At 40.8% G+C, this 27013-nt stretch overlaps 1 protein-coding gene across 5 annotated transcripts in view; it reads right to left on the bottom strand.

Annotated features, from left to right (window-relative positions):
- USP40 (ubiquitin specific peptidase 40) overlaps positions 1-22712 on the bottom strand; it is a 90961-nt gene extending 68249 nt beyond the window's left edge. The window contains exons 1-8 of one of the 5 annotated variants that reach the window (XM_029225154.1): positions 22627-22712; positions 21340-21557; positions 18717-18784; positions 16293-16406; positions 13482-13646; positions 11613-11759; positions 8454-8597; positions 5839-5967 (exon numbers count right to left, since the gene is read on the bottom strand). In XM_029225154.1, coding sequence (XP_029080987.1) covers positions 5839-5967; positions 8454-8597; positions 11613-11759; positions 13482-13646; positions 16293-16406; positions 18717-18784; positions 21340-21538 — 966 coding nt within the window. In that variant the 5' untranslated portion in view covers positions 21539-21557; positions 22627-22712. Of the gene's footprint in view, positions 1-5838; positions 5968-8453; positions 8598-11612; positions 11760-13481; positions 13647-16292; positions 16407-18716; positions 18785-21339; positions 21558-22626 lie in introns of those variants that run through there. The other 4 variants (XM_029225155.1, XM_029225156.1, XM_029225158.1 and 1 more) reach the window with 4 other exon arrangements.
- Between the last annotated feature and the right edge of the window lie 4301 nt (positions 22713-27013).

Genomic DNA, 27013 nt, shown 5'->3' with positions numbered 1-27013 from the left:
TCCTATTTTCTGATCACCCAAGTTTGCACCCCATCTTATGATGTTACTTGGAAACATGTCAAAATTCCCCTGATAAGGTATTTTTATTATTTCATACATGGCATCTTGCAAAGGTATTTTAACTGGCTTAAAATCATAAACACAAATAGACCTAAACAGTTAACATAAGACAAAACTAATAAAGAAATATAGAAGAATATGGCAGATGAAATACAACCATCCTGCTGTAAAATTACTAAAAATGCTGGATAAAGTAAAACACACAACAAAAGAAAATCTCTTTTTAAACACACGCCGAACTAGCAACAGAACATTGGGAAAATCCTCAGAGAACAAATGACATGAGAATCCAGGGAAGAAATCCAGAGTTGAGGTCTCCAGCCGCTCAACCTTGCTGACACACGGCTTCCACCTTGATGCTCATACAGGACAGGGTCTGGGAGACAAAGCGTAAGGACATACCCAAAGTGGGGAGTTGAATGGCTGGTTTTCTAAACAACCAGCTCTCCAATTCTTTGACACCACCTGGCTGTCCGTTAATTCAATTCTGACACTAATGTTGCTGAGTGCCACGAGGCTGCCCCCACTTCAGACACCAGCCACAAACGGGGTTCCCAGGCTACCTGCACTTCGGCCTGGCTGATCACAAATTCTACAAGCTCCACTTCATGTCTGATAACTTCCTGGAACAGCTCATAGAACTCGGGAACTTATACTCAGGACTAGAGTTTATTACAAAGGATACAAACGAACATCCAGATGAAGGTACACAGGGCAAGGCTGGGGAGGGTCCCGAGTGCAGAAGCCTCTGTCCATGTGGAGTTGGGGTGGCCACCCTCCCTGCACATGGATGTATTCACCAACCTGGAAACTAGCTTAGTCCTCTTCTTTCAGAGTGTTAATCAAAGTTTCATTATGCGGGCATGACTGATTAAATCACTGGCCCTTGGTGACCAAACTCAATCTCCAGCCCCTGTGCCTCCCTGGGTGAGGGGGTGGGTCTGAAAGTTCCAACCCTCTAATCATGTGGTTGGTTTCTCTGCTGACCAGCCCTCACCCTGCAGGTAACCTCATTAGCATAAACTCAGGTATGGTTGAAAGGGGTTCATTATGAACAAGAAAAGACATGCCTATCACTCAGGAAATTTCAAGGAGCTCTGTGCCAGGGACCTGGGACAAGGACCAAGTATATATTTTTTATCATACCACAAAGATTGATTCCAGAGGAAAGCTAGAAACCTGAAAGGACTACGCTATCAATATAAGCATGACCCACCAAAAAATCCACCCCACAACAAGGGACAATGAGAAACTTGCTTGTTTTGACCTTGATACTAGATGAAGGCAGAAAAACATTTCCTCTAATAATCTGTAATCACAAGTAAGTAGGTCTTCATGTGGGTTTGTGCCCCAAATTCACATTAGTTGTATGGCTCTAGAACCACCAAGTCTAGATCTTATTTTAAAGGTATTAAACACTAGAGGTGACCCCAGGCATGTGGTAGAGACAAATACACATCTTTCGTGGAAGAAGGTACTTTTAACTCAGGCTTCAAATTACTTCTACACCGTGTTCTTACAAAACCAAACAGCCAACCAAGACCACAGTCTAAAATAACAAAATCATAAGGAAATCAGCATAAGGAATCAGCAGATATCCAAAGACCCACAAAGTCTTCAGATATCGCAATTATCAGAGAATAATAAAATAGTATGTTTAATATGTTTAAAGACATTTATGGCTAAGGAACAAGAGATTTAAAAATGGTAGGAGAAGGCTTCCCTGGTGGTGCAGTGGTTGAGAGTCCGCCTGCCGATGCAAGGGACATGGGTTCATGCCCCGGTCTGGGAAGATCCCACATGCCGCGGAGCGGCTGGGCCCGTGAGCCATGGCCGCTGAGCCTGCGCGTCCGGAGCCTGTGCTCCGCAACGGGAGAGGCCACAGCAGTGAGAGGTCCGCATACTGCGAAAAAAAAAATAATAAAAATGGTAGGAGGGGAGACGCAGGCCGGCACTGCCTAGGGTGTGACACGCTGGTGCAGGTGGCACATGGGCTGGGCCCAGTCCTCCTGCACTCTGCCGGTGTCCAACCTTGGCCTTGTGGGGACAGGCTGGTCCAGGAGGCACCAGTCCCAGGGCTGCCTACTGGGAGCTGTTGTAAAACTTCTTTGTCCCACATCCTCAAATGTGCAAGATAATGCTTTGAAGTGATGTCAACCATCAGTGAAGCAAAAGACCCCACTTTGGAAGGCACAGGTCAGGCTCCTCTTTACACCAGATCGAGAGCCACATTTTGAATAGTTAATGACCTCCATGCAAGAGGCAAGAGATCATCTTCTACTCAGGTTGAGAGAGACTGAGATGTTGGCTTTCACCCAGGGAACATTATGTGGGGTTGGTCATGAAACTTGCTCCTTGCAGACAGCTCCTTGAAAGGGAAGAAGAAATTGCTAAACTATAAGCAGAAGAAACAATACCTGTCTATGTTTAGTGTATCTGGAATCCTTTGTCTCTGGGTATAAGAGATCTCTCAGGATAATGGTAGTAGAGAGACAAGCAGTGTCCATCAGGTGTATCTACTGAAGCTGAAATTCTTAAAGCACTCATCATTATGCGAACACCACAAAGCTCGTGATTCTTAAAGAGCAGAATTAAAAAAAAAAAAAAAAAGGGATGCTTCATAGAGGCCGTGAATAAGGAAATACACAAGCACAAACAGAAAGCAATCTTCTGATTGTTCTTTAAGCCCCAAGGAAGACCTTGCTAAAGTAACAGAGCTTCAAGACCAGAGAAGCAGTGCAGAGGGCAAAACCAAATGAAAGAATGCCTGCCTGCCCTCTCGAGTCACGTAATGGAACCGGGAGAAGAGCTTGACGCTGCTGATCATTTCCAAAGAAATGACCACAAAATTGCAGAGAAGTTCAAGGAAGCACAAACCAAAAGGAAGACACAAAGAAAAGAATCATTACTTTTGAGCCACACTACCTCACCACACAGTGTGAAGCTACCTCTGTGCATGATGTCAATGATAAACTTAAATAGGAAACTGTAAATAAATATTTTATGCCTCAAAATACTGAGGATAAATCCCACCAGCTAGGGAAGTGCCTGAAATCTGACAATGGCTGAGCAAAATTGAAGAAATGTCTGCAGCCAACATGGAGGAAAGCAGAGACACACTCCCAAGGCAGAAGCCGAACTGACATGGAGCACAGGGGCACTTTCTAAGGCTGAAGAGAGACAGGGCAACATCAGAAGAAAAAGCTACCACAAATGGCAGCATAAATGGAAGGAAAAAACCAAGAACTACAGTGGAAAAGGCAAAGAGAAAAAAATAAATGAACAACATCGTAACTATTTATTAGACCTGTTCGCAAGTTTCTATGAGAATCTAATAAAAGGCTTCAACTTCATCTTTTAAAGAGAATGAAATAAAGTTAAAATAATTGTTTGAAAGGGCTGGGGGTGCCCTAGAGGGTAAGGTTCACTACTACGGGACCCTGCAACTGTAAGACAGCAGAGTGAAGGAAGGCAACAGGGTAATAAGAATCAGCAACGAAGGATGGAAACATGGAGAGCAGAGTTAGACCAGAGGAGGATAAGAAGTGCTTCACTCCATCTGACTGGAATGTGCCCAAACAAGCTAGTGTCTTGGCAAATACGGCACAAGCATTTGAGAGATGCTTGTATGGCTTCCTCAACCCAGAACTGGATAAACCCAGTTCTAGAAATAAAAGAAATGGAAGGTTAAGGACCACAAAGAGTGAAACAAAACTGTCTTTTTCCAAAAAGGTCTACAACATAAGAGGGTTTAGCAAGATGGTTGATTATAAAATCAATGTACTAAAGATAACTGTACTTCAATACACCAGCCACAAATAGTCCAAAAAATACAGTATAGACATAGCCCCACAAAACACCTCCCCGATCAACATTTTCCCACTAGAACAGTTAGATTTTAAATACTCAAACTTTACAAAACATATGTTATCTCTCAGTACATTCTAAGTACAACTGATAGAGCACCAGAAACACAGGTAGATGTTCTGAAAGGCAAAGTGAATGTCAACAAAGGGAACACAGCATCTTCAATACTGCTGGCACTCAGAGAAGCCACGTTATTACATGTGGAGCAACTTTTCATTCACAACAATATTAACCGTTTGACACTCTTTTTTTTTTTTTTTTTTTTTGCGGTACACAGGCCTCTCACCGTTGTGGCCTCTCCCGTTGCGGAGCACAGGCTCCGGACGCGCAGGCTCAGCGGCCATGGCTCACGGGCCCAGCCGCTCTGCGGCATGTGGGATCTTCCCGGACCAGGGCACGAACCCATGTCCCTTGCATCGGCAGGCGGACTCTCAACCACTGCGCCACCAGGGAAGCCCCTGTTTGACACTCTTGAAGACAGGTTTTAAGCATTCTACATCCTAACATGATGGGTTGGAACTTACCAGTGTTTTAGTTACATTTTAGAAAACTGGTTGAGTTTGGTGCTGGTGTGTAATAGATTATAATTTTTCCCACTGCAAATAACTGGAAGTGGATTCCCAATTAGTGCTTTCTCTTCTAGAGAAAATTATGAAACTTTTTTAGAAGACATTAAAGCAGCTCTAAAAACCAAAAAGATGTATCTTGTTTACACATGTAGATACAAAATGCCACTACTTTTATGTGTGTGTATGTGTGAGAATATTGACAAGGTGATTCTAGAAATGTTCAGAAAAGCATTAAAATCCAAGGTAGGCAAAACACTCCTGAAGAATAATAACACATAGGGAGACTTGCCCTACCAGTTATCATAACATAGTATAAAGCTACAGAAATTAACAATGTGGTATTTACCTAGGAATAGGAAAAAATAACAACAACAACAAAAACAGAATACAGAGCCCCAAAATGGACTCAAATGTAAGAAAACAACTGATATAACAGAACTGGCATTGTAAACTGGTGGAGAAAGAATGGCTCATTCAATAAATGGTGATGGGCAACTCGGTACCCAGATGGAAAAACAACATCACAACATTCACAGCAAAGCATTCCAGGAAGACTGAAGTTTCAACTTGTAAAAGGCAAAACTATTAAAGTTTTAGAAGACAATATAGGAGGAAAATCTTTGGTTGCTGCCATGAAAGAAAGAAAAGCTGAGGAATGGTTACTGATTAAAGGAGACTTAAGACATATGCTAACTAAATCTAATGCACGATCCTGGGCTTGATACTAGAGTGGGGCAGAAAATGCTCTAAAGGATTTGGATGAGGCCGCTGTGAAATCTGAATATAAAACATATATTAGATAATAAATAATATTATATCAGTGTTAAAGTTCCTGATTTTGACCTATGCTTATGTAAGAGAATGTCCTGGTTCTCAGGAGATAAACACTGAGTTATTTAGGGGTAAAGAGGTCTAATGTCTTCAACTTTATTTCTAGTGGTCAGCACTGATAATGATAATGTTAACTGTGTGTGTGTGCATGCGTCTGTATACAGAGGATGTGACTGCACAAATGTGGCAAGATGGTTAACAACTGGAGAACCTAGGTGAAGAGTATACAGGAGGTGTTTGTACTATGCTGGTTATTTTTCTGTGTGAAATTATTTAGAAATAAAAAATTTAAACATCTATCTGTATTAACCTTCAGTGCCTATAAGTTTTCTAGAGTGAATAGAGTGAATATATAATAGAGTGAATTATAGAATATATATAGAATAATATATATTCTATATTATATATTATAGAATATATAATAAATGGCAAAAGATTAGCCTCACCAAGATAATGGGACTAGAAAAGGAAAAAGTTGCAAAGATACTTTTAATCTAATTTCTATACTTACTTGAAACTGCCAGTTTCCCAAATGATCTACATCTTTAATATACACATGATAATGGCCTCCGTAGCAACCACCTTTGTGTATAATAACTGAGAAGAGGTCATACATATATTCCAAGTCATCTAATTCACTCTACAAGAAAGAGCACAAACATTGATACAGTTTACATAAAATAAGAAGATACATAACCAAAGGGGGAAAAAAAAGGTCAACTATTAAAGTTAGTAAGAAACTTTACTATTACTGTTATTTAGGGTAAATTAAGATAAATTTGAATAATCGGCTTTAAAATTTGAAATTCATAATTCTTAGACTGAAAATTATCTATCGTTGATCTAATACCAATCACATTATGCCAAATTCTGCCTCCGAGTTAAACATAAAAACATATATCCAGGGACTTCCCTGGTGGTCCAATGGTTAAGAATCCACCTTCCAATGCAGGAGAAGCAGGTTCGATCCCTGGATGGGGAACTAAGATCCCACATGCCACGGGGCAACTAAGCCCGTGCGCCACAACTAGAGAGAAGCCCGCACACCGCAACAAAAGATCCCTCAAGCCGCAACTAAGAACCAACGTAGCCAAATAAATATTTAAATATATATATATATATATATATCCAAACAAGATGTTATTTTTATGTACTTTGGCTAAAATCATGTAACCCCATGTGATAACAAAACACACACTACCCTATCAGAGTTTTAGCAAGAAAAAACCATCTTGTATTAAACCTATTATGCTGCTTTATAAATGTGCTCTTTAGCAGTTGAATTCGTCCTACATTTTAACTAGATTGTCATGCACCTCTAAGTCAGAGTTGTATCTACTATCTATCACCCCTCCTGACACTTCAGTCCTCTGCATATAACAGGAGTTTAGCAGTTATGAATACTAGCTGGTTTCCTTTAGAGGCAGTTTAGTGGAATGAACAGGTTCTTCCTTGATTTATCAATTCTATGATCAATCTTTTCTACAAGTAGCATGCTCTGTAGTTATGGACACCTACACTGGCATTAAAAAAACCTACTCTAGGTTAAGGGATACTTGGCATATGGATGCTACTTGAGGGAGTGCCAACTATTTAAGAACTAATTTGCTTAAATTGCACTTTTCAAGTAAGCAGCATTTTTTAAATGTCTGGCTTAGGGAAAAAACAAGAGAGATGTAAACAAAGATGCAAAATGATAATTTTTTTCATTAATACAGAAATCAGAAAGTAAAATTACTGTGAATTTCTTAGATAAGTGTTGTTTTGCTTTTTTCAGTTTTGTTATTTCAACATATGTCAAAATCATGTTACAAACTACTTTTTTTTTTTTTTTGGCTGCACCACACAGCTTGCAGAATCTCAGTTCCCCAACCAGGGATTGAACCCGGGTCAAGGCAGTGAAAGCCAGGAATCCTAACCACTAGGACACCAGGGAACTCCCATGACAAACTATTTTTTATAAAAGGATAAAAATTTTTCTATGAGATGATGGATGTTAACTAAACTTATTGTGGTAATCGTTTCATAATATATGTAAACGAAGCCCTCATTCTTCATACCTTAAACTTACACAGTGATGTATGTCAATAATTCCTCAATAAAAATGGGAAGAAAAAAGGAGAATTAACTCAATTATTCCGGAAACAAAGTTTTTTCCAGGCAGCAAATAGGAGCAGAAGCACTCTGGAAAACCTGTTTATTCTACGCGCGCCAGTAACAGGCTCAGGGCCGACACATTAGAAGCTCTGAATGGAAATTAATATAATAACGAAACCAAAAAGCTCAGCAACTAGGCTTGAAGTAGAGAAAGCCCCACCTGAATTTTGGACCATTTAGAAAAGACATTACTTTTATACATAGAAATTCAACAGCTGGCTAACAAATGTTCTGGACTTAAACGTATAAAGAATGATCTGTAGTAAGAAGTGCATCAGTCTCATCACTCTGATCTTGGCATGTATACAGTTACACAGAAAATATTTCTAAGTAGCTTAGAAAGTAAGTAGATTACGTCATTAACTTGCTTTTAAAACTTTTTCTTTCCCGTGTCTTAAGGATTACAAATTCTACACTAGTGACATTCCAATTTCTTGTTTACTTTCTAGATGCGTAATTCATTCTTGCATCTAAAGTAAACTAAATCCAAATAGGAGTGTACTGCTGAATGATAATTGTTCCTAATGCAGGGTCATTTCTAATTCTGTTCTTAAATTTTCGTTTCAAAGTTTTTTCAAGGAGAGTTTAGTAAAAAGAACTGGGAACAAATCCATACTTCGGAAATTCAAAAGAACTGTAATAGACTAGTGGTTCTCAGCCGGGAGCAATTTTACCCACCTTCCCTCCCCGCTGGAGACACGGACATTTGGCAAAGTCTGAAGACATTTTTGTCACTACTGGGGGCAGAAGCGGGAGGTGCTACTGTCATCTAGCAGGGAGAGGCCAGGGATGCTGCTTAATATCCTACAATACAGGGCACATCCCACCACAACAGAGAATTATCCAACTCTAAATGTTAACAGTGCCAAGGCTGAGAGATTCTGCACTAAGCCAACTGTAAATCAGGTCAATAAAAGATTCAATCTTGAGAGGGTAAAAGAAAGAATTTCAATACAAAATAGTTCAAACCTGTTCACAAAATGGCTTGAGATTGATCCGGAGAGGGAACGTATAACAGCTTGTTTCCTTGTATCGTTCACACTTCACAAAATCAAAATTAAATCTTAATAATGAAAAAGTAAGAAAAGGAGGCAGCTTACGCAATTTGGCCGACTGTCAAAAGAAAAAATTTTTAATTTTTAAAAGCTGAATCATATAGACGAATACATGTTTCTTAAGATATAAAAAAGTGACCTATGACACAGTTTTAAGAGATATATGTCCTTAAGTCACATAAACTAATCACCATGGACTCAATATAGCTCTTGATATAAACTCATCTATTTTTATGGGGCTAAAGGTGACATCACTCACTTATACTTACAACTAAATATTCACAACCCATTTGTATGTTTTAATGTCACTATCCTAACAAAGCTATCTGATGAGGGTGCTCCCCCTTTAACAGTGCTTTTTTTAAAAAATTAATTATTTATTTATTTATTTTTGGCTGCACTGGGTCTTCGTTGCTGCACACGGGCTTTCTCTAGTTGCGATGAGCGGGGGCTACTCTTCGTTGTGGAGTGTGGGCTTATGATTGCAGTGGCTCCTCTTGTTGCAGAGCTTGGGCTCTAGGCACACGGACTTCAGTAGTTGTGGCACGCGGGCTCTAGAGCGCAGGCTCAGTAGTTGTGGCGCACAGGCTTAGTTGCTCCGTGGCATGTGGGATCTTCCTGGACCAGGGCTTGAACCCGTGTCTCCTGCCATTTGCAGGCGGATTCTCAACCACTGCGCCACCAGGGAAGTCCAAACAGTGCTGCTTCTTTTTTTTTTTTAATTTATTTAATTTATTTATTTACTTTTGGCTGTGTTGGGTCTTCGGTGCTGCACGTGGGCTTTCTCTAGTTGCAGCGAGTGGGGGCTACTCTTCATTGCGGTGCACGGGCTTCTCATTGCAGTGGCTTCTCTTGTTGCGGAGCACGGGCTCTAGGAGCACCGGCTTCAGTAGTTGTGGCACATGGGCTCAGTAGCTGTGGCTCGCAGGCTCTAGAGCACAGGCTCAGTAGTTGTGCTGCATGGGCTTAGCTGTTCCACGGCATGTGGGATCTTCCCGGCCCAGGGCTCGAACCCGTGTCCCCTGCATTGTCAGGTGGATTCTTAACCACTGCGCCACCAGGGAAGCCCCTCTAATAGTGCTTCTTTCCTGCCCGAGCCCTGGCCTTTCACCTTTCACTTTCCCCCTCGGTCACTGTGTCTACTTTACCTAGCAGACACACAGTTCTTATTTACTGAAGAACCGGAGCTCTTAACCTGTGACCTGGGGACGTGTTTCAGTGGATCTGAACCCTTGAAATTATATGAAAATTGTATGTGTTTATGTATTTTTCTGGGAAGAAGAGCCACAGCTTTCACTAGACTTTCAAAAGGACTGTAGCTCTTCAAATGTCGAGATCCATTGACTGGGGTTTTACAGTTCTTCAAAGCAGATAATAAGATATTTTTTGTTTTAATGCCTTGCTTTAAAACAAAACACTAAACTGAGCTACTTTTTATTTAAAAGGTATCAGCTTTTCCCAATCCCCTTGCACTAAAGGCATGTGAGGAGGCAAAAAGAATCCTTCCCCATATTTAAAATTATCCATAATCATAAACATCTAACATTCCTAAAAATATATTTTAAACAATTCTACAAACCTAGTGGGTGAAAAGAAAGTTAAATGAAAATACAGCAACCTAACAACATGGCAGATTTTCAAACTAGCTCCAAAAAAAAAAAAAACATCTAAAAAAAGTGAGTAAATCAACTATAATGTGGCTGAGGAAAGAAAGACTGCTCAGAACAAGATGATCTGCACTAATTTAGGTAATGCAACCAAGCCTAACCTTAGAATGCAATAAATCTAACGCAACTAGAAGGCAATTTTTAAAGTATCAAGATCAAAACATTTCCATTGAAAAAGAATTAAACCAATGATAGAAAAGGTGCATACAAGAATTGCTTTTGTTTAACAGAAGGTTCTTATTAAGGTCAACCAAAAACTAAGAATGTGTTTAAGTGTCTTTCCAAGACGCTTCATCCTCTGAATTTTACATTTATTTTATTAGGTTGTAGTTGTAACACTAAAGAGGAAATACAAAATAAATAAGAAAAAAATAAACCTCTCTTTGGTTTTCATAAAGGGGCAAAGGCTAGATGGAAATAAATATTAAACAATATAAAATTCACCCTGGTTTCAAATCCTATTGTGAAAGCTACAGGCATGGGGTTTACTGTTTTCAATTACATTTTCACCTATAATCTCCAGGATCCAAATCAATGTTGTGTGCTATCTAAATCAACCCTCATTTTCTTTGCTGGAAAATTCAATATTGTCAGCTCTAGGAATAGTGCTAACACTTTGTCTTAACAGAGTAACTGCAAAGACACATCTTTAGTGGTATTTCTTTAAGTCAGGGCTCAATAACCACTGGTTCAATTGAGTTCAAGGTTATCGCGCTAACGAACAGCCTGTCGTATCACCTGCCAGCAGGGAAAGAGTTCCTACTGCAGATAATAATAGCAGCTGAGTCGATGCCATGTTGCAAAAGAAATCACTTGCTTAAATTTTGTCCTCCTTTTTGCCTGTATTTTGCTCTGTTGTACAAAGAGAAACCCTGGCACGCTCTGTCAAGCCCTGTAATTAGCAAGATACGTACTTCCAACTGGGGGAGGAGGAAAGGCCATATTGGATTTGCTAGTCAGGGAAGAAATATACACACATCAATCCTGTAAAATAACTGCAAATGTGAAAATAAAGCCATTTGTGCAGTGGTAGATCAAGAAAAGGAAAGCTCAACAAGCTTCCTGGCTGGCAGAAATAAAAATATATTGCCTTCTTCATAATGTTAACTTGCAAAAGAAAAAAAAAAAGGTTTATTTAAGAAACACTGAGGTACAGATAATTTTTTCCTGTGAGAAAAAGAAGCTGAGAGAACTGCTGGGTTGAAAGCTTAAAAAAAATTCTTTACTGTAAAAAATTAAAATACACACACACACATATATAATATAAATGTCTTTTCAATCCTTAGTACTAATTAAGAGCTTCAAGTATATCTTCAAGACACTTCATACAAGTTGACTTCCCTCGACGGACCCTCCTGCTACCAAACACTGCGCAGGCACCCTTAGAAAAGGCAGGGATCTTTTACCTTTGCTGCTTTAACCAGCCTGTCACAAGTCCCACAGTGGTACAAGTTGTCGTAGTCAAAAACTTCCTCTTCCACATACATGTTCCAGAGTGCATCTTCCAAACCTGATACATTTCTGACCGCTACTGTGAGATCTAAGAAGTCTTCCTGAAATACACATGAATATAACATTGAAAAAACAATTCCACAGAGGCTCACAAACACATCACCAATTCATACATACACTGGGAAGAGTCAGATATTTTTTTTTCTAAAACACATATATTTTTTCTATATATGAAGGTATAGATCTCCTGATTAGATACTGTGAAATTCATAACAATAAATTATTCTTTCTAAACCAAACTATAACTTAGCTTAAAATATATCAGGAACCAGTTTACGAGTTCACTGTAGATACAACGAAACCTATTTTATCAGGAAATAAGACAAACCATTTAAAACACGAATTGAGAAGAGTATATGTGCAGGGTTATTAGTGCTGTCTTAGTCTCTAGGCTGGCATGGCAAGGCCAGGGTTGGACTCTCTAATGTAAACTCTTCTTCCTCCCCTTCTGCTAGGGCTGGTTTAAGAAAAAAATTATTTTGAGCCAGGATACAAAGGTATTTTTACGAAAATTAAGAGTGTATTTTGCAAAATGCGAGTCTACCAATTCTACTAGAAGTACACTTGAATTATATTTCTAGTAATAAACAGTTACAATTTGACAAGTTTCAATAAAGCACATTTATAATTTTGTGTGCATGTCTGAGCAACAGCATTACCTTAAGGGATTATGGGGATTATAAAATAATAGCACTAATCAGTTCAAGGTGGAAACCTAAAGCAATAAAAGTAACATTCATATATGATTTATAATATAAATATGTGAAAAGTTAATGTCTGTAGTTTATAACATGCCTTCATATATGTTATGTTTTGAAATGACTTTGTGAATTATTACATTATACTGGTCAATCATACAGTAATCCAAAGACATACAACATCTTAATATTTCCAAACTAGGCTGGCCAAACCTTCTATTAGCACAGGCAATAAGGGCCAAAAAGTCTTTTTTATGCCCAACACTTTCATAAAAAATAGAAGTATATATATACATATATATTCTAAAAAAGCAATTAATGCAACATTTAGAAAATGGCATTTAATTATTTTACTCGTATAGTCAAATGCAGAAACTTTCTATAACTCTTCCCATAAAATAATATTTTTATTAAAGGACAACTGTTCAGTGATGAAATCATTTGCTATATAAGATTTGTAGTGCAAGTAGTGATTACTGTATTTATATGAGCAAATTTCCAATTAGATGAAATGGGCAAAAATCTCTGTTATGACAAAGAATGGAAGGTTACACTAGTTTAAACAGGATTATGATAGCTTTACATAAATAATATTTAAACCTAAGCACACACATACAAATGAACTTTCTGAGGAGTATCTATAAACTAAATCCAATATTTAATTACAGATTTAATTGTCAATTTAAACATTCCTCAGTATTCTCTATTTTTATTACTTCTCTAAGTAACTTTCTTTATAATATTCCAACCACCAACCATGATGATATTGGCTTTTCTCATAAGGTCACTGGTCCCTACTTGTAAACACCCCCCAAATCTACTTTCTAAATATTAGAGTACTAAATAAAAGATTAAAGCTACATCTTAAGATATCTACTTCTTTCAGTTTACATGGAAAAATCTGGATTATAAACTTATAATCTGGGTGTAGCTAGAGTACAAGAAAAAAACTGATAAAGTTATTTCTAGTAATAAACACATTAATCCTCATGTGGTATAGATCACAAATTGCACGAATTATAATTTATGATTTAACTTATTACTAAAATACTCTTGCATATTCACCTGCTTTTCACTGACATTCTTACATTCTTTACAAACAATCTGGTTAACAATGGTTCCGTGATATAGACGATTGATGAGGTCATGGCCGGAGGTCCCAACTAAAGAAGTTTCCAAAGCACTAAAGAGAATTCGATTCAGTTCCTGTACATCATGTTGCCTCATTTCCTATAAAACAGGTAACTTTTAAATGTAATTTTGTGCTTCAGATTTTTAAAAACAGATTTTTAAAGTGATATTAGTCTAAAAACACAAGACTTATCTAGAAATCCAAAGGTAAGCCTCAATCAAAGGTAAGGATGACTATGCTAAACAAGCTGAGAGTAGGGTAAGAGATCACCACCTATTTTTACTTTTACTACAAAATGAAAATATAAACAGACGGTGTTCAGTATGTACATATAACTCAATTCACTTGAAAACAGGAAAGTGCATTTATTTTGTGGGACACCATACGCATGGCCGTGCCACAGAGAGGAGAGGGGAAGAAGGAACACACAGGCACAGAGCAGCCTCTAAGAGCCGGCAGTGTGTGCACAGCGGAATCTCAGCTCAGAGGGACTGACAGACACTCTGAGTTATCAGCATTTGAAAAGAGCTAGAATTTACTGCTTTGATATATAGACCAACTAAAGGAAGACTAACACAGTGCTACTGAGAAAAATTCTGATGGAACCTGCTTCTATCTATGAATCATGCAACTGTATATGAATAGGCTGAACTACTCCCAAAGAACCATTTATAAACCCAAAGCCAAGGGGCACACCAACACTTGAAGTGGAGAAAACAAGAAAGAACCAGCACAGGAACCCGAGGAAGAGCCAGGAAGGGGAGAACCAGGAGAGTGAGGTCACGGGAACAGCAGAGGGGTGGTGGGCGCTACTACTGAGGGCTGTGGAGAGACGAGCAGTGTCTCCTGGACCTGGCATGAGGGTGCCAGGAGGGACTTGGACAAGCAGGTAGGAAGCGGGCAGAGAGCAAATGGAAGGTGCAGAGGTAGAGGCAGTGAGGGACGATGACTTTGAAGATAAGTGTCTTGTGAAGAGAAGCTGATAAAGTAGATGGAAGCTGGAGTAACATGTGGGACTCGGGATCTTTTTCTTAGTTTTTAAAACACAAGACACTAAATGATATAAATTTCTCCAATATCACTGGTTCTGATGGGACAGAAAACTTGTGGAAGTTTCAAGATCTGTTTCTGAACAATCCTGAATTCAGCAAAGGTGCCTCAGAGACCCTCTCTACCACTGCAGGTCCAGTCCTAGAGGGTTTACTATATGATTTTATTTAGAAATCACTCAATCAATAAATAAAGTTTTCACAGTTTTTTTAAGAAGTATGAAGCCAGCAATTGAGAGGAAGCTCATTATCAAAAACAAAGGGAAATCCATCAACTGATGACTAGATTAAAAAAACCACAAACCACCGTGGCATACCCATCCAACAGAAGATTATCTGGCAATAAAAAGGAATGAAGTGCTGATACATACTACGACACAAATGAATTTTGAAAATATTACTTTAAGTGAAAGAAGCTAGTTACAAAAGTCCACATATTATACAATACCATTTTTGTGCAGTGTCCAGAATAGGCAAATCCACAGAGACAGAGAGATCAGTGGTGGCCAGGGACTCGGGAAAGGGCACGCAGGGTGTGGGTGACTGGTAATGGGTATGGGGCTTCTTTTTGGGGTGGTGAAAATGTTCTAAAATTGACTGTAGTGATGATGCTTGTACAACTCTGTGAATATACTAAAAGAACCCACTGAATTGTACCCTTTTAAAGAGGAAAGCTTAGGGCATAAGAATTATATCTCAATAAAGCAGGTTTTCTTTAAAACAAGGAAAGAAAAAGGGAATTAGCCCCAAGCACCTGCCCTACACCAGAAACTCAACACACACTCTTTAGGGAATGTATTACACCCCATTGTACTGCCAAGCCCAAGCCCCACCTCTCTAACCACATGGCATCATCTAGTTAATGAGTATTTCTGGTTAAAAGACAAGAGTTTATACTTTATTTTTGAAGGCAACATACCCTATTCTGATCATTGTCTCTTTAAATTCTGTGATGGTCTCCCATACCTTCATCTCTGCATCTATTCCATAAAAGAATACATCTATTCCATAAAAAACCGCAGACCTAGTTTTGATTTTATACAGCTAACAGCTCATCAATATCGACAACACACATCTTAGTGCTGACAAATGTTTAGTGTTTGTATATAGTGAAATACCCTTTAGGAACTCAAACAAAAAAACAAGAAGAAGTCCACACATAGTAGGATACAGGAAGAAAATGAAGACAGTCAGTAGGAAGGCAGCACAGTGAAAATGAAAAGACCTGCCGAGAATGGTTTCACTGTTTTGCTTGAAGCAAATGTTCAAATTGGAACACCCAGATTCAAACACACAAGCGTGCCATAAAGGCAGACAGAATTACTGCCGGTCAGCTTTTTAAGTTGATAAGCAGTTTGCTATAAAAATGGCAATTTCCATTAATGTAACAGGTGGTATATCTCAACTAGACTATACAAATGGTAGAAATTATAAAAACCAACTTTTATACTTCTTCTCCCTGTATCTTCAACCCTCTCCCCCAACCCCAAATCACACTCATTCATAAAATCCTGGATACAGCCAAGTGTCTAAAAATGTTTTACTGGTTTGTAATTATCTAATATTAGAAGTAAATATTTAAACAATATCTTGAGACCATAAGACAAAATTAAAGGAGAAGTTAGATAACATTATGAAGCCAGTGTTCAGTCTTTACTGCTGGTAACTTTTCCCTGGAGAAGCTGACCTTCGTACCTCATCACTGGTCCACCCAAAGCTGTCAGTGAGGTCTGCGGTGGACGCAGCTTCCTGGTCTAAGAGCAGAAGCTGTGCAAACAACCGCTGTAACTGCAAAGGTATGATTCGGACCTGAATGAGAAAAAATGCATTTCTAAATATCTTTTAAATGTTGGCTGGGCCTTTTTAAAAGAACTGCATACTAATTTTCTCCTACCTCCTAGTTCATTTAATTCACTCAGGAGAAAATTTATAAATATTGTAAAGGGTGAATGAAGATTCATTTTTCTTTGAAAATTTTAATTCAGTACAATTCTTAGCTATATTGACATAACAGATCAGTATTAAAACCCAAACAGGCCCTAATAAACCACCCAATTAATTACAGAATGACAGTAATTCAAGTCTCTAATAGTTCATCCTTTCTCCAAAATACCTCAGTTACAGACATACTCCCTATGAGGAATTTTCCAGTCACAAGTATCTCACAGGGCTGGCTGCACCCTCCGTTGCTTTCTTCCTGCTGGCGCCATGCCTGTTCCTGCCTGTGTGCTGTGGGCCAGGGCCCTGAGAAGGCTGCCTGGCGCCTGATCTGAAGACTGGACTTAAATATCTAAAGTAAGAATAAGCCTTTAGAAAACTTTATGGCAATTTTGCATTGCCACAGCATTTTTATTATATCCAATGAAGGTCTGATCTTCAACAGATTGTGAATAAAAAAACAAAAAAAACGGGCTCTTTGCCACACAGGGAGTTTGACAGGCGCTGGGCTGGATCATGAAAGACTCCTATTAAGAAGAACAGGGCTGGACTTCCCTGGTGGCGCAGTGGTTAAGAATCTGCCTGCCAATGCAGGGGACACGGGTTCAAGCCCTGGTCCGGGAAGATCCCACATGCCGCATAGCAGCTAAGCCCGTGCACCACAATGACTGAGCCTGCACTCTAGAGCCCATGAGCCACAACTACTGAACCTGTGTGCTGCAACTACTGAAGCTGGCACACCTACACCCCTAGAGCCCATGCTCCACAACAAGAGAAGCCACCGCAATGAAAAGCCTTTGCACTGCAACAAAGAGTAGCCCCCACTCACAGCAACTAGAGACAAACCCTGCACGCAGCAACAAAGACCCAACTCAGACATACATAAATAAATAAATAAATTTATTTATTTTTAAAAAAAAAAAGAATCTGCCTGCCAATGCAGGGGACACGGGTTCAAGCCCTGGTCCGGGAGGATCTCTCATGCCGCAGAGCAACTAAGCCATGCACCACAACTGCTGAGCCAGCGCCCTAGAGCCCACGAGCCACAACTACTGAGCCCATGTGCCACAACTACTGAAGCCCACGTGCCTAGAGTCTGTGCTCTGCAACAAGAGAAGCCACCGCAATGAGAAGCCTGTGCTCAGCAACAAAGACCCAAGGCAGCCAAAAATAAATAAATGAATAAATAAATTTATTTTAAAAAAAAAAGTACAGGGTTTCCCTGGTGGCACAGTGGTTGAGAATCTGCCTGCCAGTGCAGGGGACACGGGTTCGATCCCTGGTCCGGAAAGATCCCACATGCTGTGGAGCAGCTAAGCCCGTGCGCCACAACTATTGAGCCTGTGCTCTAGAGCCTGCGAGCCACAACTACTGAGCCCACGAGCCACAACTACTGAAGCCCACACACCTAGAGCCTGTGCTCTGCAACAAGAGAAGCGACCACAATGAGAAGCCTGTGCACCGCAACAAGGAGTAGCCCCCGCTCGCCGCAACTAGAGAAAGCCCGCGTGCAGCAACAAAGACCCAATGCAGCCAAAAGTAAATAAATAAATGTATTAAAAAATTTATATAAAAAAAAAAGTAGTACAGATTTTAGGGGACTTTCCTGGAGGTCCTGTGGTTAAGACTCAGCGCTTCCACTGCTGGGGGGCGTGAGTTTGATCCCTAGTCGAGGAACTGAGATCCTGCACGCCGCACAGCATGGCCAAAAAAAAAAATGTACAGATTTTAGTCTGAGGGTGATAAAGTTCTGAATGATGTTTAAGCAAGGGAGAAACGTGATTAGATACGCACTTACAGTAAACCAATCCCTCACTCAGTTTACTTCCAGAATACCAAACTGAAAGAACACTGGCCCCTTATTTTTTGTTGTTGCTACAAGTAAGTGCATTAAGCGGACTTTCTGGCACGCTAGTGCGGACAACTCGTGAGTATCTCCTTAATGCAGAGAGAGGTATGCCTAAAAAGCAGCAGCAGCATTGCATCTGCATGATAAGTAATTCTCTGTTGGAAGGGCAGTTCCCTTAACAGTAAGGTATAGGCCAAGACACTTTCTGAAAATAAAGATCATATTTGGTAATTAATAAAATTATTGATTCCTATCAATAAGCAACTTAATTCTTTCCTTAAAACATTTCCTCAGTACTCCAAAAAACCCCTGTGAATCAAAGATTTTAATACCTTTGCGTCAGGTTTATCCTTATCCTCTAACGAACCAAGCTCTTCCGGGCCAAGAGAAAATAAAGCTTCTAAACAAAAAAGTAGAATCACAGATGTAAATGACATTATCTCATTTTTGAAAATTGTTTTAGAAAGCCAAGGCCACCAGTAAGTAGAAATCAGTTAAAGATTCAGAAATATGACTTGACAATATTTATACCCTTAGCCTACCCATCTTGCTTTCTGGTAATGTTATTTTTAACCACTGACCCTATTAGAAAGAGGGAAACTAAGGTTTCAATAAGGGAAAGCTGTAAAAGGAAAATTATACATATAAAAACCATAACATCAGAAATCTTTGGTGGCTTCCTATTGCCTATGGCAGTGGGTCCCAAAAGCCACATGAGGAATACTAGGAAATACACAATATATAATAGTGTCACATGTGTTTGTTTACAAGCCACACGTGAGACTTCCAACCATTCTTTCATAAGAAGGAGCACCTTTAACTCTGAGATAACGCCCTTCCCATTTTGGTATGAAAATATCTTTTCTGCATTGAGGGTAATAACAGATGGTGGTGACCTTACCTGGAAAAAGACGCTGGCAACCCAGTGCCAGTCTCCAGAATTTGTTTATAATTCAATGTCTGGGTACGCCACCCAGTGGGGCGTATCTGAATCTTTTGGGAAGTCTGTATTCAAACAGATAGGAACACCTACTGGGAGACTCTGATATACTCCAGGGAGAGGAGGGATGGGACGGGTGTTGTCTTGCACTGAAAACCACTGCTGCCTTAGTGATTACTGTTATGTAATATTCCTCCTGAGCTCCCGGCAGGAACTGGGAAAAACACTACATGAAGGTTACAAACATAAAGGTTAAAGCATAAAAACCATACAAAGACTTCCACAATCGTCTCCCACTCCTCCCAGCTACACTGATCTCGGAGTACAGTGGAACCGAATCTAGTCCTATTCCTTAAAATATGATTCCAAAAAGTTCCCAAAATATCCCCTCAGTTCTCCGCCAGTCCTTACCCTTTCCAAAGTGTACGCCTTCTCCAATAAGCTTCAGGATCTGCGCTACGCCTTACTAGGAGTGTGTGAGTCAGCCCATGTGCTTGGCCGGCCACCCACTTTGCTAGAGAGAAGGGGGCCCGGGGCTCTGAGCCCTTTCTTCTTAGCGGCCCTCTCCATGACCTGCCTGCCGTCCCCAACAGTCGCCTTCCTCACCCTCTTCTTAAGGCTACTTTTCTACTTTAAGTTGCCCTTGAACTTCAATTATACTAAAACTTGGGAAAAACTTAACCTCCCTAGGAACCCGCTTATTCATACTCCAAATTTCTAACGGTGGAACTACTGAAGGCATTGGGGGGATATTTTTATGGAGTGGATGGAGTCACAGACAAGAGGCAACACTCAAATCCACATGCACTTCGACCCATTAGAATGGCCCTGAGAAGGGGATAACGGTAACTATACACTAAATCTCTGGAGGCAGGAAGTCTCTGTAAGCTTAGAAGCAACAGAAAATGTCACAAAACTTTGCTAAATTTGGTAGTGGTGGGAAGGGGGATGAGATACTGGATACAGGATGAGCCAGCTTGTCTGTCCTCAGAATATGGAGACATAGTGGGGAGCTGAGCTACAGTCATGGAGCTTCGTAGCTGGGGGCCCCCAATCAGGGCCATGTGAAGGCAGAGGAATCTTCACACTGAAATCAAGGGAACACAGAGACTAAGACCCTTGTGGAGGAAGCTAGTTTGCAGAGGAGGAATGGGACAAACATGTAGAGAAAAATAGGGGCAAGAAATCAAGGGTCCAAGGAGGTCAGGGTGGCTTCCTGTAGGTGGTTTCTAGGAGATTCCCCTATATTCTTACAGTAAACCTCCCTTTTAATTGAGCTACTTTGAGTGGGTTTCTGTTCCTTATACACAGTCCCTTATCTAACACCCTGGATCTCTGGAATTCAGAATTTCCAGATTTTAGAAAGGTAATACGAAGAAAGGGTCCAATATGTTAACATTACATCCCCAGCAGAGTCTGGGACAAACAGTATCTATTAATCAAGGACTTAATATTCCTGTGACAAATGTATGACTGCTCACCCAAGTGAGATAATTAAGACTATAAACAGTCTCACAGCAGGTCAGGCTCTCAGGCCAAACAAGTTCAGATTATTAGGTCAGGCTGTCAGTTTTCCAGATTTCAGAACTTCAGATAAACGATTGTGGACTGTATGAATAATGTGACAACCCCTCCCCACTCCAAAAGGACGCATATAACTGTACTGAGTAACTCTGGTTTAAGTGTTTATTACTTTGAGAAATTCAAAAATACAAATGGTGTACAATAGTGAAGGCTGGCACTCATGACAAAATTGTCTATGTTGTACTTTAAATGATAGGAATTAGAAAAGAAATACATTGCCTTATTTTTTTATCTTGTTACTGAACATCACTGTGATCACACAGAAAATATTCATAATTTAAGCTTCACATTCCTCTGCGGAATTACCAATTTATGTCCCTCATTAGCAACAATTAACACACACTGTCGAATACACTTGTGATTCTGCATAATTAATTACAGGTGGATACAAGGATCCATATTACCAGCCAAATGCATGTAACACAGCATACCTCTGAATTCAGGTGTGAAATGAAGAGTCTGAAGAAGGGAATTGAGGTAACAGGTTCCACCCTGATTTCTGATTCCACTTAAATTGGTGAATTCTCTAGGCGCAGGTGGCTCCAAAGCTTTGGTCTTTAATTTCTTCCCTTTTCCATAATGATCATTTGACACACTGGAATAATCCTCTTCAAACAGGTCCCCAAACATTGTGAAACTAAATACTACCCTTAAAAAAATATAACATGTTATATAAACGTTTTTATTTTTAAAACAAAACTTCCCCACATCTCCCTTTTATACTTGGGAGTCTCCATTTTAAGTCACTCTTTAGAAAGTACAGACAGTAGTTCGGGCTTTGGAGGCAGCAAGACCTGAATTTTTTCATCCCTGCTCCACACTACCTGTGCGACCGTGGGCAGGTTACTTAACCCACGTTCTTATAAGTAAAATGCGATACCAACTGTCACGCAGGGTCATTTAAACAATCAAATAACATAATGAAAGAAAGGCATTTAGGGTACAGGGTTTAGCCCACAATAAATGACAGCTGTTTTTAAAAAGGCATATTGATATCACTAGTGAAAAAAGAAAGAAAACCCATCAATACACCTAATCTGCTGAGGTGGTAGAGCCAAAGCTAGATTCTGAGCGTTGACAATGGCCTAGGGACCATGAATCACTTCCTAAAATCTCTGCTTCTCAAACTCCTTGCACCAGATTATGACACTTAAATAAGTTAAATGGAACCAATTAATCTTTATAGTAGTTTAGTACATGGCCCCGAAGCCGGACAGCCGGGTGGAGATTCACTGGGAAAAAAACCCTGCCATTTAAATAATGGAGCCTCGAGGGCTTTACAACATGTATCCAGCCGGTGATCCCAACATTAGCTCCTGGGGTCTAAAGAATCCGCTCAAGGTCTCACATCGAGTGTGGAGGAGGGTCACCTGGAGACGAGAAAGGCCAAGCGCCTAGCACAGTTCCTAAGGGACAGGAAACGCTGAAATGCAATTATTTGCTTTTTCAACCCGTTCCTCAGAAGAAAAGCACAAAAAATGGAACTTGAAAGTGTGGCCTCGAGTGGTCTAGATTCCGGTCTCCTCCGCTCCACGTTCAGACTAGGCCCTCAAGCCCTCCAAGCCACCGAGCCCAGGGGCGCGAGGAGGCAGAGGTCCCCGAGGCGGGGGACCGCAGCCCCACACCAGGAGGACGCCGCATCCCGGGGCCGGCCCGGGCAGCCTCTCGCCTCGACCCCCTCATCCCTCCCGAGATCCCCGGCCGCAGGCCCCACTTACTGCCTAAAGCCCCGACCCCCGCCCCGGCCAAAACTCGAAGCGAAAGACCGCGCCGCTACCGCGGACGGCCATGTTGACGTCAGCAGCTCTCCCGCGGCACCCCGCGTGAGCGATTTATGGAACGCACGGACTACGTCTCCCAGGATGCCCGGCGGGGTAGCGCCGGCCCGCGGCGCGGGGCCTTATGGGCAATGTAGTTCTTTTGGCCTGAGAATGCGGGAGTCGTGTTGGGTGGACAGTGCTCGCTTCCTTGTCTGCTGGCGGGTTCGCGAGTCCGCTCGGTGAGCCGACCACTCATTCGTTCACTTTTTAAAGTTTATTTTCTTTATTGTGTTTATTTATTTTTACTTGTTGACAGTTTTGATTTATTTATTTATTTATGGCTGTGTTGGGTCTCCGTTTCTGTGCGAGGGCCTTCTCTAGTTGTGGCAAGCGGGGGCCACTCTTCATCGCGATGCGCGGGCCTCTCACTATTACGGTCTCTCTCGTTGCGGAGCACAGGCTCCAGACGCGCAGGCTCAGTAATTGTGGCTCACGGGCCCAGTCGCTCCGCGGCATGTGGGATCCTCCCAGACCAGGGCTCGAACCCGTGTCCCGTATTCTCAACCAGTGCGCCACCAGGGAAGCCCTTAAAGTTTATTTTTATTATTGTTCGCAACTCATGTTAGTTGCAGTAGAGAGTACAAAGATCGCTTGTCATTTGGCCCGGCTAATGCCAAGTTACTTAAACCTTGGAAACATTTGTGTAGGGCTTCAAGAGTGCCGTGCACTTACAGAGACATTTTACAGGTGTATCTCCAGTGAAAAATGTTCCAAGTAACTATGATCCTTTATAACATTCTCGGTGTTTACTTTGTCTGCGCCAACTCTCATACACAGGAGTACGCCAAAAATACTTCAAAATCTCCTCTCTTGCCCTCTTGAGCACCTTTGGTGGACTCTTTCAATAGCCTATATAGGCTCTTCTGGCCGTCTCTCCTGTCGAATGAGGGCGACGGGAGGATAATCATTTTGACTTCAGCTAAAGATTTGAGAGATTGAGACCAGCAATAGTGATAGACGAAGCCACAAGGCAGGAGTCAAAGTGAATGCCAGCCTAAGGGATTTGTATTTGGAACATAGCGACATTCCTGTGGCTGCAAATGTTCAGGAAGTGTCGGTAGGGAAAGAACTGGAGGCAGGGGACCAGCTGGAAGGTTGAAGGTCTAGACCAGGAAACCACAGCGGGAATCTCATCTTCTCAGTTCTTATCAGTCTTCCGTCGGCCACCTTGCCCCCTTGGCAGCCTCCTCTTCATGATTCTTGTCCCTGGCGCCAAGGCACTCTATCCTTTTGCTTCTCTTTCTGCCTTTTGACTGCTTCTTCTTCGCCCGCTGTGCTTCATTCCCCTCTTCCTAACAGTGGATATTCCTCAAAGTTCCATTCCCTGGCCAAGAATTAGCACTGGAAGGTTAGCTTCTGAGGACGCAGGCTCACCCTTGTACCCAGCTGTATCCCGACCATCTCAACAGTGCCTGGCTCATTACAGGATCTTAATAAATATGTGTTAAATGAATGAAAGGTCTGTTAACACCACCATCCTTCCTCTCATGCAGCATCAAAGTCTCGGAGCTGTCTTTGAAACTTCATCTTTTCTCTGTGAATCCAATCATTTGTAACTCAAAGTATCACCTGGACAATGCTTCTTCTGTTTCCATGGCTCCCTCTCTGCTTTCCATGGCTCCCTCTCTGCCTGTCAGACCCTCATTAAGTCTCACCCACGTTAGAATTACAACATTTTAGGTGGACTGCCGCTTTCTCCATCCCATCACGCATGTCACTACCAGATCCATCTGAGGCACACCCTGAGCTCGCATTTCTCTACCAAAGAGGCTTTGGTGATTCTCTGGTATCTAGTCTAGAAATTCCACCATGGTCCAAACACTATTTTTTTAAAATTAATTAATTTATTTATTTATTTTTGGCTGCATTGGGTCTTGGTTGCTGCATGCGGGCTTTCGCTAGTTGCGGTGAGCGGGGGCTACTCTTCGTTGCGGGGTGCGAACTTCTCTCACCAGGGAAGCCCCAACTGTGGGTTTCTCATATTGATCCATGCTCTTTATTAGGTTGAGAAACTTCCCTTCTTTTCCTAGTTTGCTGAGAATTTTTATCAGAAATGGATATTGGATTTTATCAAACAAAGTGCCTATTGAAATAATTACATGGTTTTACTTTTTTAGTTTATTTATATGGTGAATTACCTTGATTGATTTTCTAATGTTAAAACAGCCTTGCACTCCTGGAATAAATCTCACTTGGTTATGACGTATTATATTTTTATGTATTACATGGTACATATATATGTTTATATTATTGAATTTGGTTTGTTAAATATTTGTTTAGAATTTTTGCATCTGTGTTCTTGAGGGGTATTGGTCTATGGTGTAACCGAGCAGGGCCCTATGGGGCCTTCCCAGAACATGCCTTCCCTCATATCCTCTGCTTTAGCTCCTCTCTGAAGTACCTACATAATAGTAATTTTTTTTTCAGTTTCTATTCACAAAGAAAAAGCTCCAGTCCATCTTCTAATTTTTTTGAAAAACTCCTGACATTACAGAACTCAACTGAAACGTATTAATATTCCACTCTTACATTTCCATGACAAACAAAAGAATTTCATGAGCCAGAACAAACAAACAAGCCAGGGTAGAAAATAGTATTTGATGCAAATTTCCTGCGCTGTTTTGCAGATGTGAAAACCCCCCACCAAATGGAAAAACTACTTGCTGACCATGAGCACAGACCCCCAGGCCTCCTGGAGCCTAAGGACAGATAATCTTAACCCCTGTGACACCGCCCTGCTGCCTCACCATCAGCCCATCACAGAATTGTGCACAAGCTGACAGTACCCTCTGACAGCCCCGCCTCACCTCCCCTTTAAAAATGCTTTGCCAAAACCGTTCGGGGAGCTTGAGTCTTTTCAGGGCATGAACCACCTCATCTCCGTCATGGTCTTGCAATAAACTTTTCTCTGCTCCAAACTCCTTATTTAGTTTTGTTATGTGGCAATGCTGGTCTCATAGACCAATTCTATGGTCTTGTAACACGGAAGAGCAAAATCCGACTCCATGTTGGATCTGTTTCTTTTACTTTAACCTTTGCTACTTTAACCTTTGCTTTTCATTTACTTTTATTATTATAATCATACACAATGGCCTGCCTCAGGGAACCCTACCCCTCTGCCTGAATGTTAAACTAAAGGACCTTTGTTCAGCTCTCTGGGAGACAATCTGACCCTGCCCACCTGTGAATGGCTGCAGCAAAGAAGAAATTGACACATCCCCTCCCCCATGCTGGCCAAGCCAGGAGATATTTTGTGAAATTAATGGCCTTCTTACTTTACTTCCTCAACTCTTCCCCCTCTCTGTTCTGTAAAAGAAACTAGTATCGAGACCCCGATAAGATTTTTTGGGGAGACGCTAGTCTGTCATCTTCTTGGTCTGCTGGCTTTCTGAATAAAGTCGCTATTCCTTGCCTGAACACCTTGTCTCCCTATTTACTGGCCTGTCGTGTGACGAGCAGAGTGAGCCTGGACTCGGTAACAGTCTCATAGAGTGAATTAGGAAATTCCCTATGCTTCTACTGGAGTATATTGTATCTATATTCCAGAATATTTTCTGGAATGATAATTGGTAGTACTTCTTTTTCCAATGTTTGGTAAATTTATCAGTGAAGTTACCTGGGTTTGAGGTTTTATTTGTGGGAAAGTTTGAATTGCAAATTTAATTTTAAATACATAGGTTATTTCTATTCAGCTTATTTATTTATTCTTGATTAAACTCTAGTAGTTTGCATCTTTTAAGAAATTTGTCCAATTCATCTAAGTTGTAGAATATATTGGCATAAACTTGTTCATGATATTCTCTTATTCTTTTAATATCTATAGAACCTGTAGTGATGCCACTTCTCTCATTGCTGATATTGGTCATTTCTTCTCTCTCTCTCTCTCTCTCTCTCTCTCTCTTTTTCTTTCTTTTTTTTCTGATCAGTTTGGCTAGAGCTTTATCAAGTTAATTCAGTTTTTCAAAGAACGAGCTTTTGGGTTCATTGATTATCTCTGTTGTTTGTCTATTTTCTATTTCATTGATATCTATTCTAAAATAAGCCTACCTGCAGGTAGACCACTCAGCACCATTTTTATTTTTCAGACATTTATCTGAAACTTTTCCAGTCACCAAGGTAAATGGTGACTAAGCAAGTGTCACCAGTTATAGTTTGGGTGTCCTGGACGGAGCCATCTGATACAGATGATACAGATCTTGATAGAGTGTGAGACAGATACAGAGATTCCTGAAGGAGGGTACCAGGCCTATTGGGGCAATCCCACAGCAGACGTCTAAACAGAGGA

This window comes from Monodon monoceros, unplaced genomic scaffold (assembly GCF_005190385.1).
Source record: "Monodon monoceros isolate NGI ecotype Baffin Bay Population unplaced genomic scaffold, NGI_Narwhal_1 Super_Scaffold_16, whole genome shotgun sequence".
Lineage (NCBI taxonomy): Eukaryota > Metazoa > Chordata > Mammalia > Artiodactyla > Monodontidae > Monodon > Monodon monoceros.
This window is presented reverse-complemented; position numbering and strand designations above follow the sequence as displayed.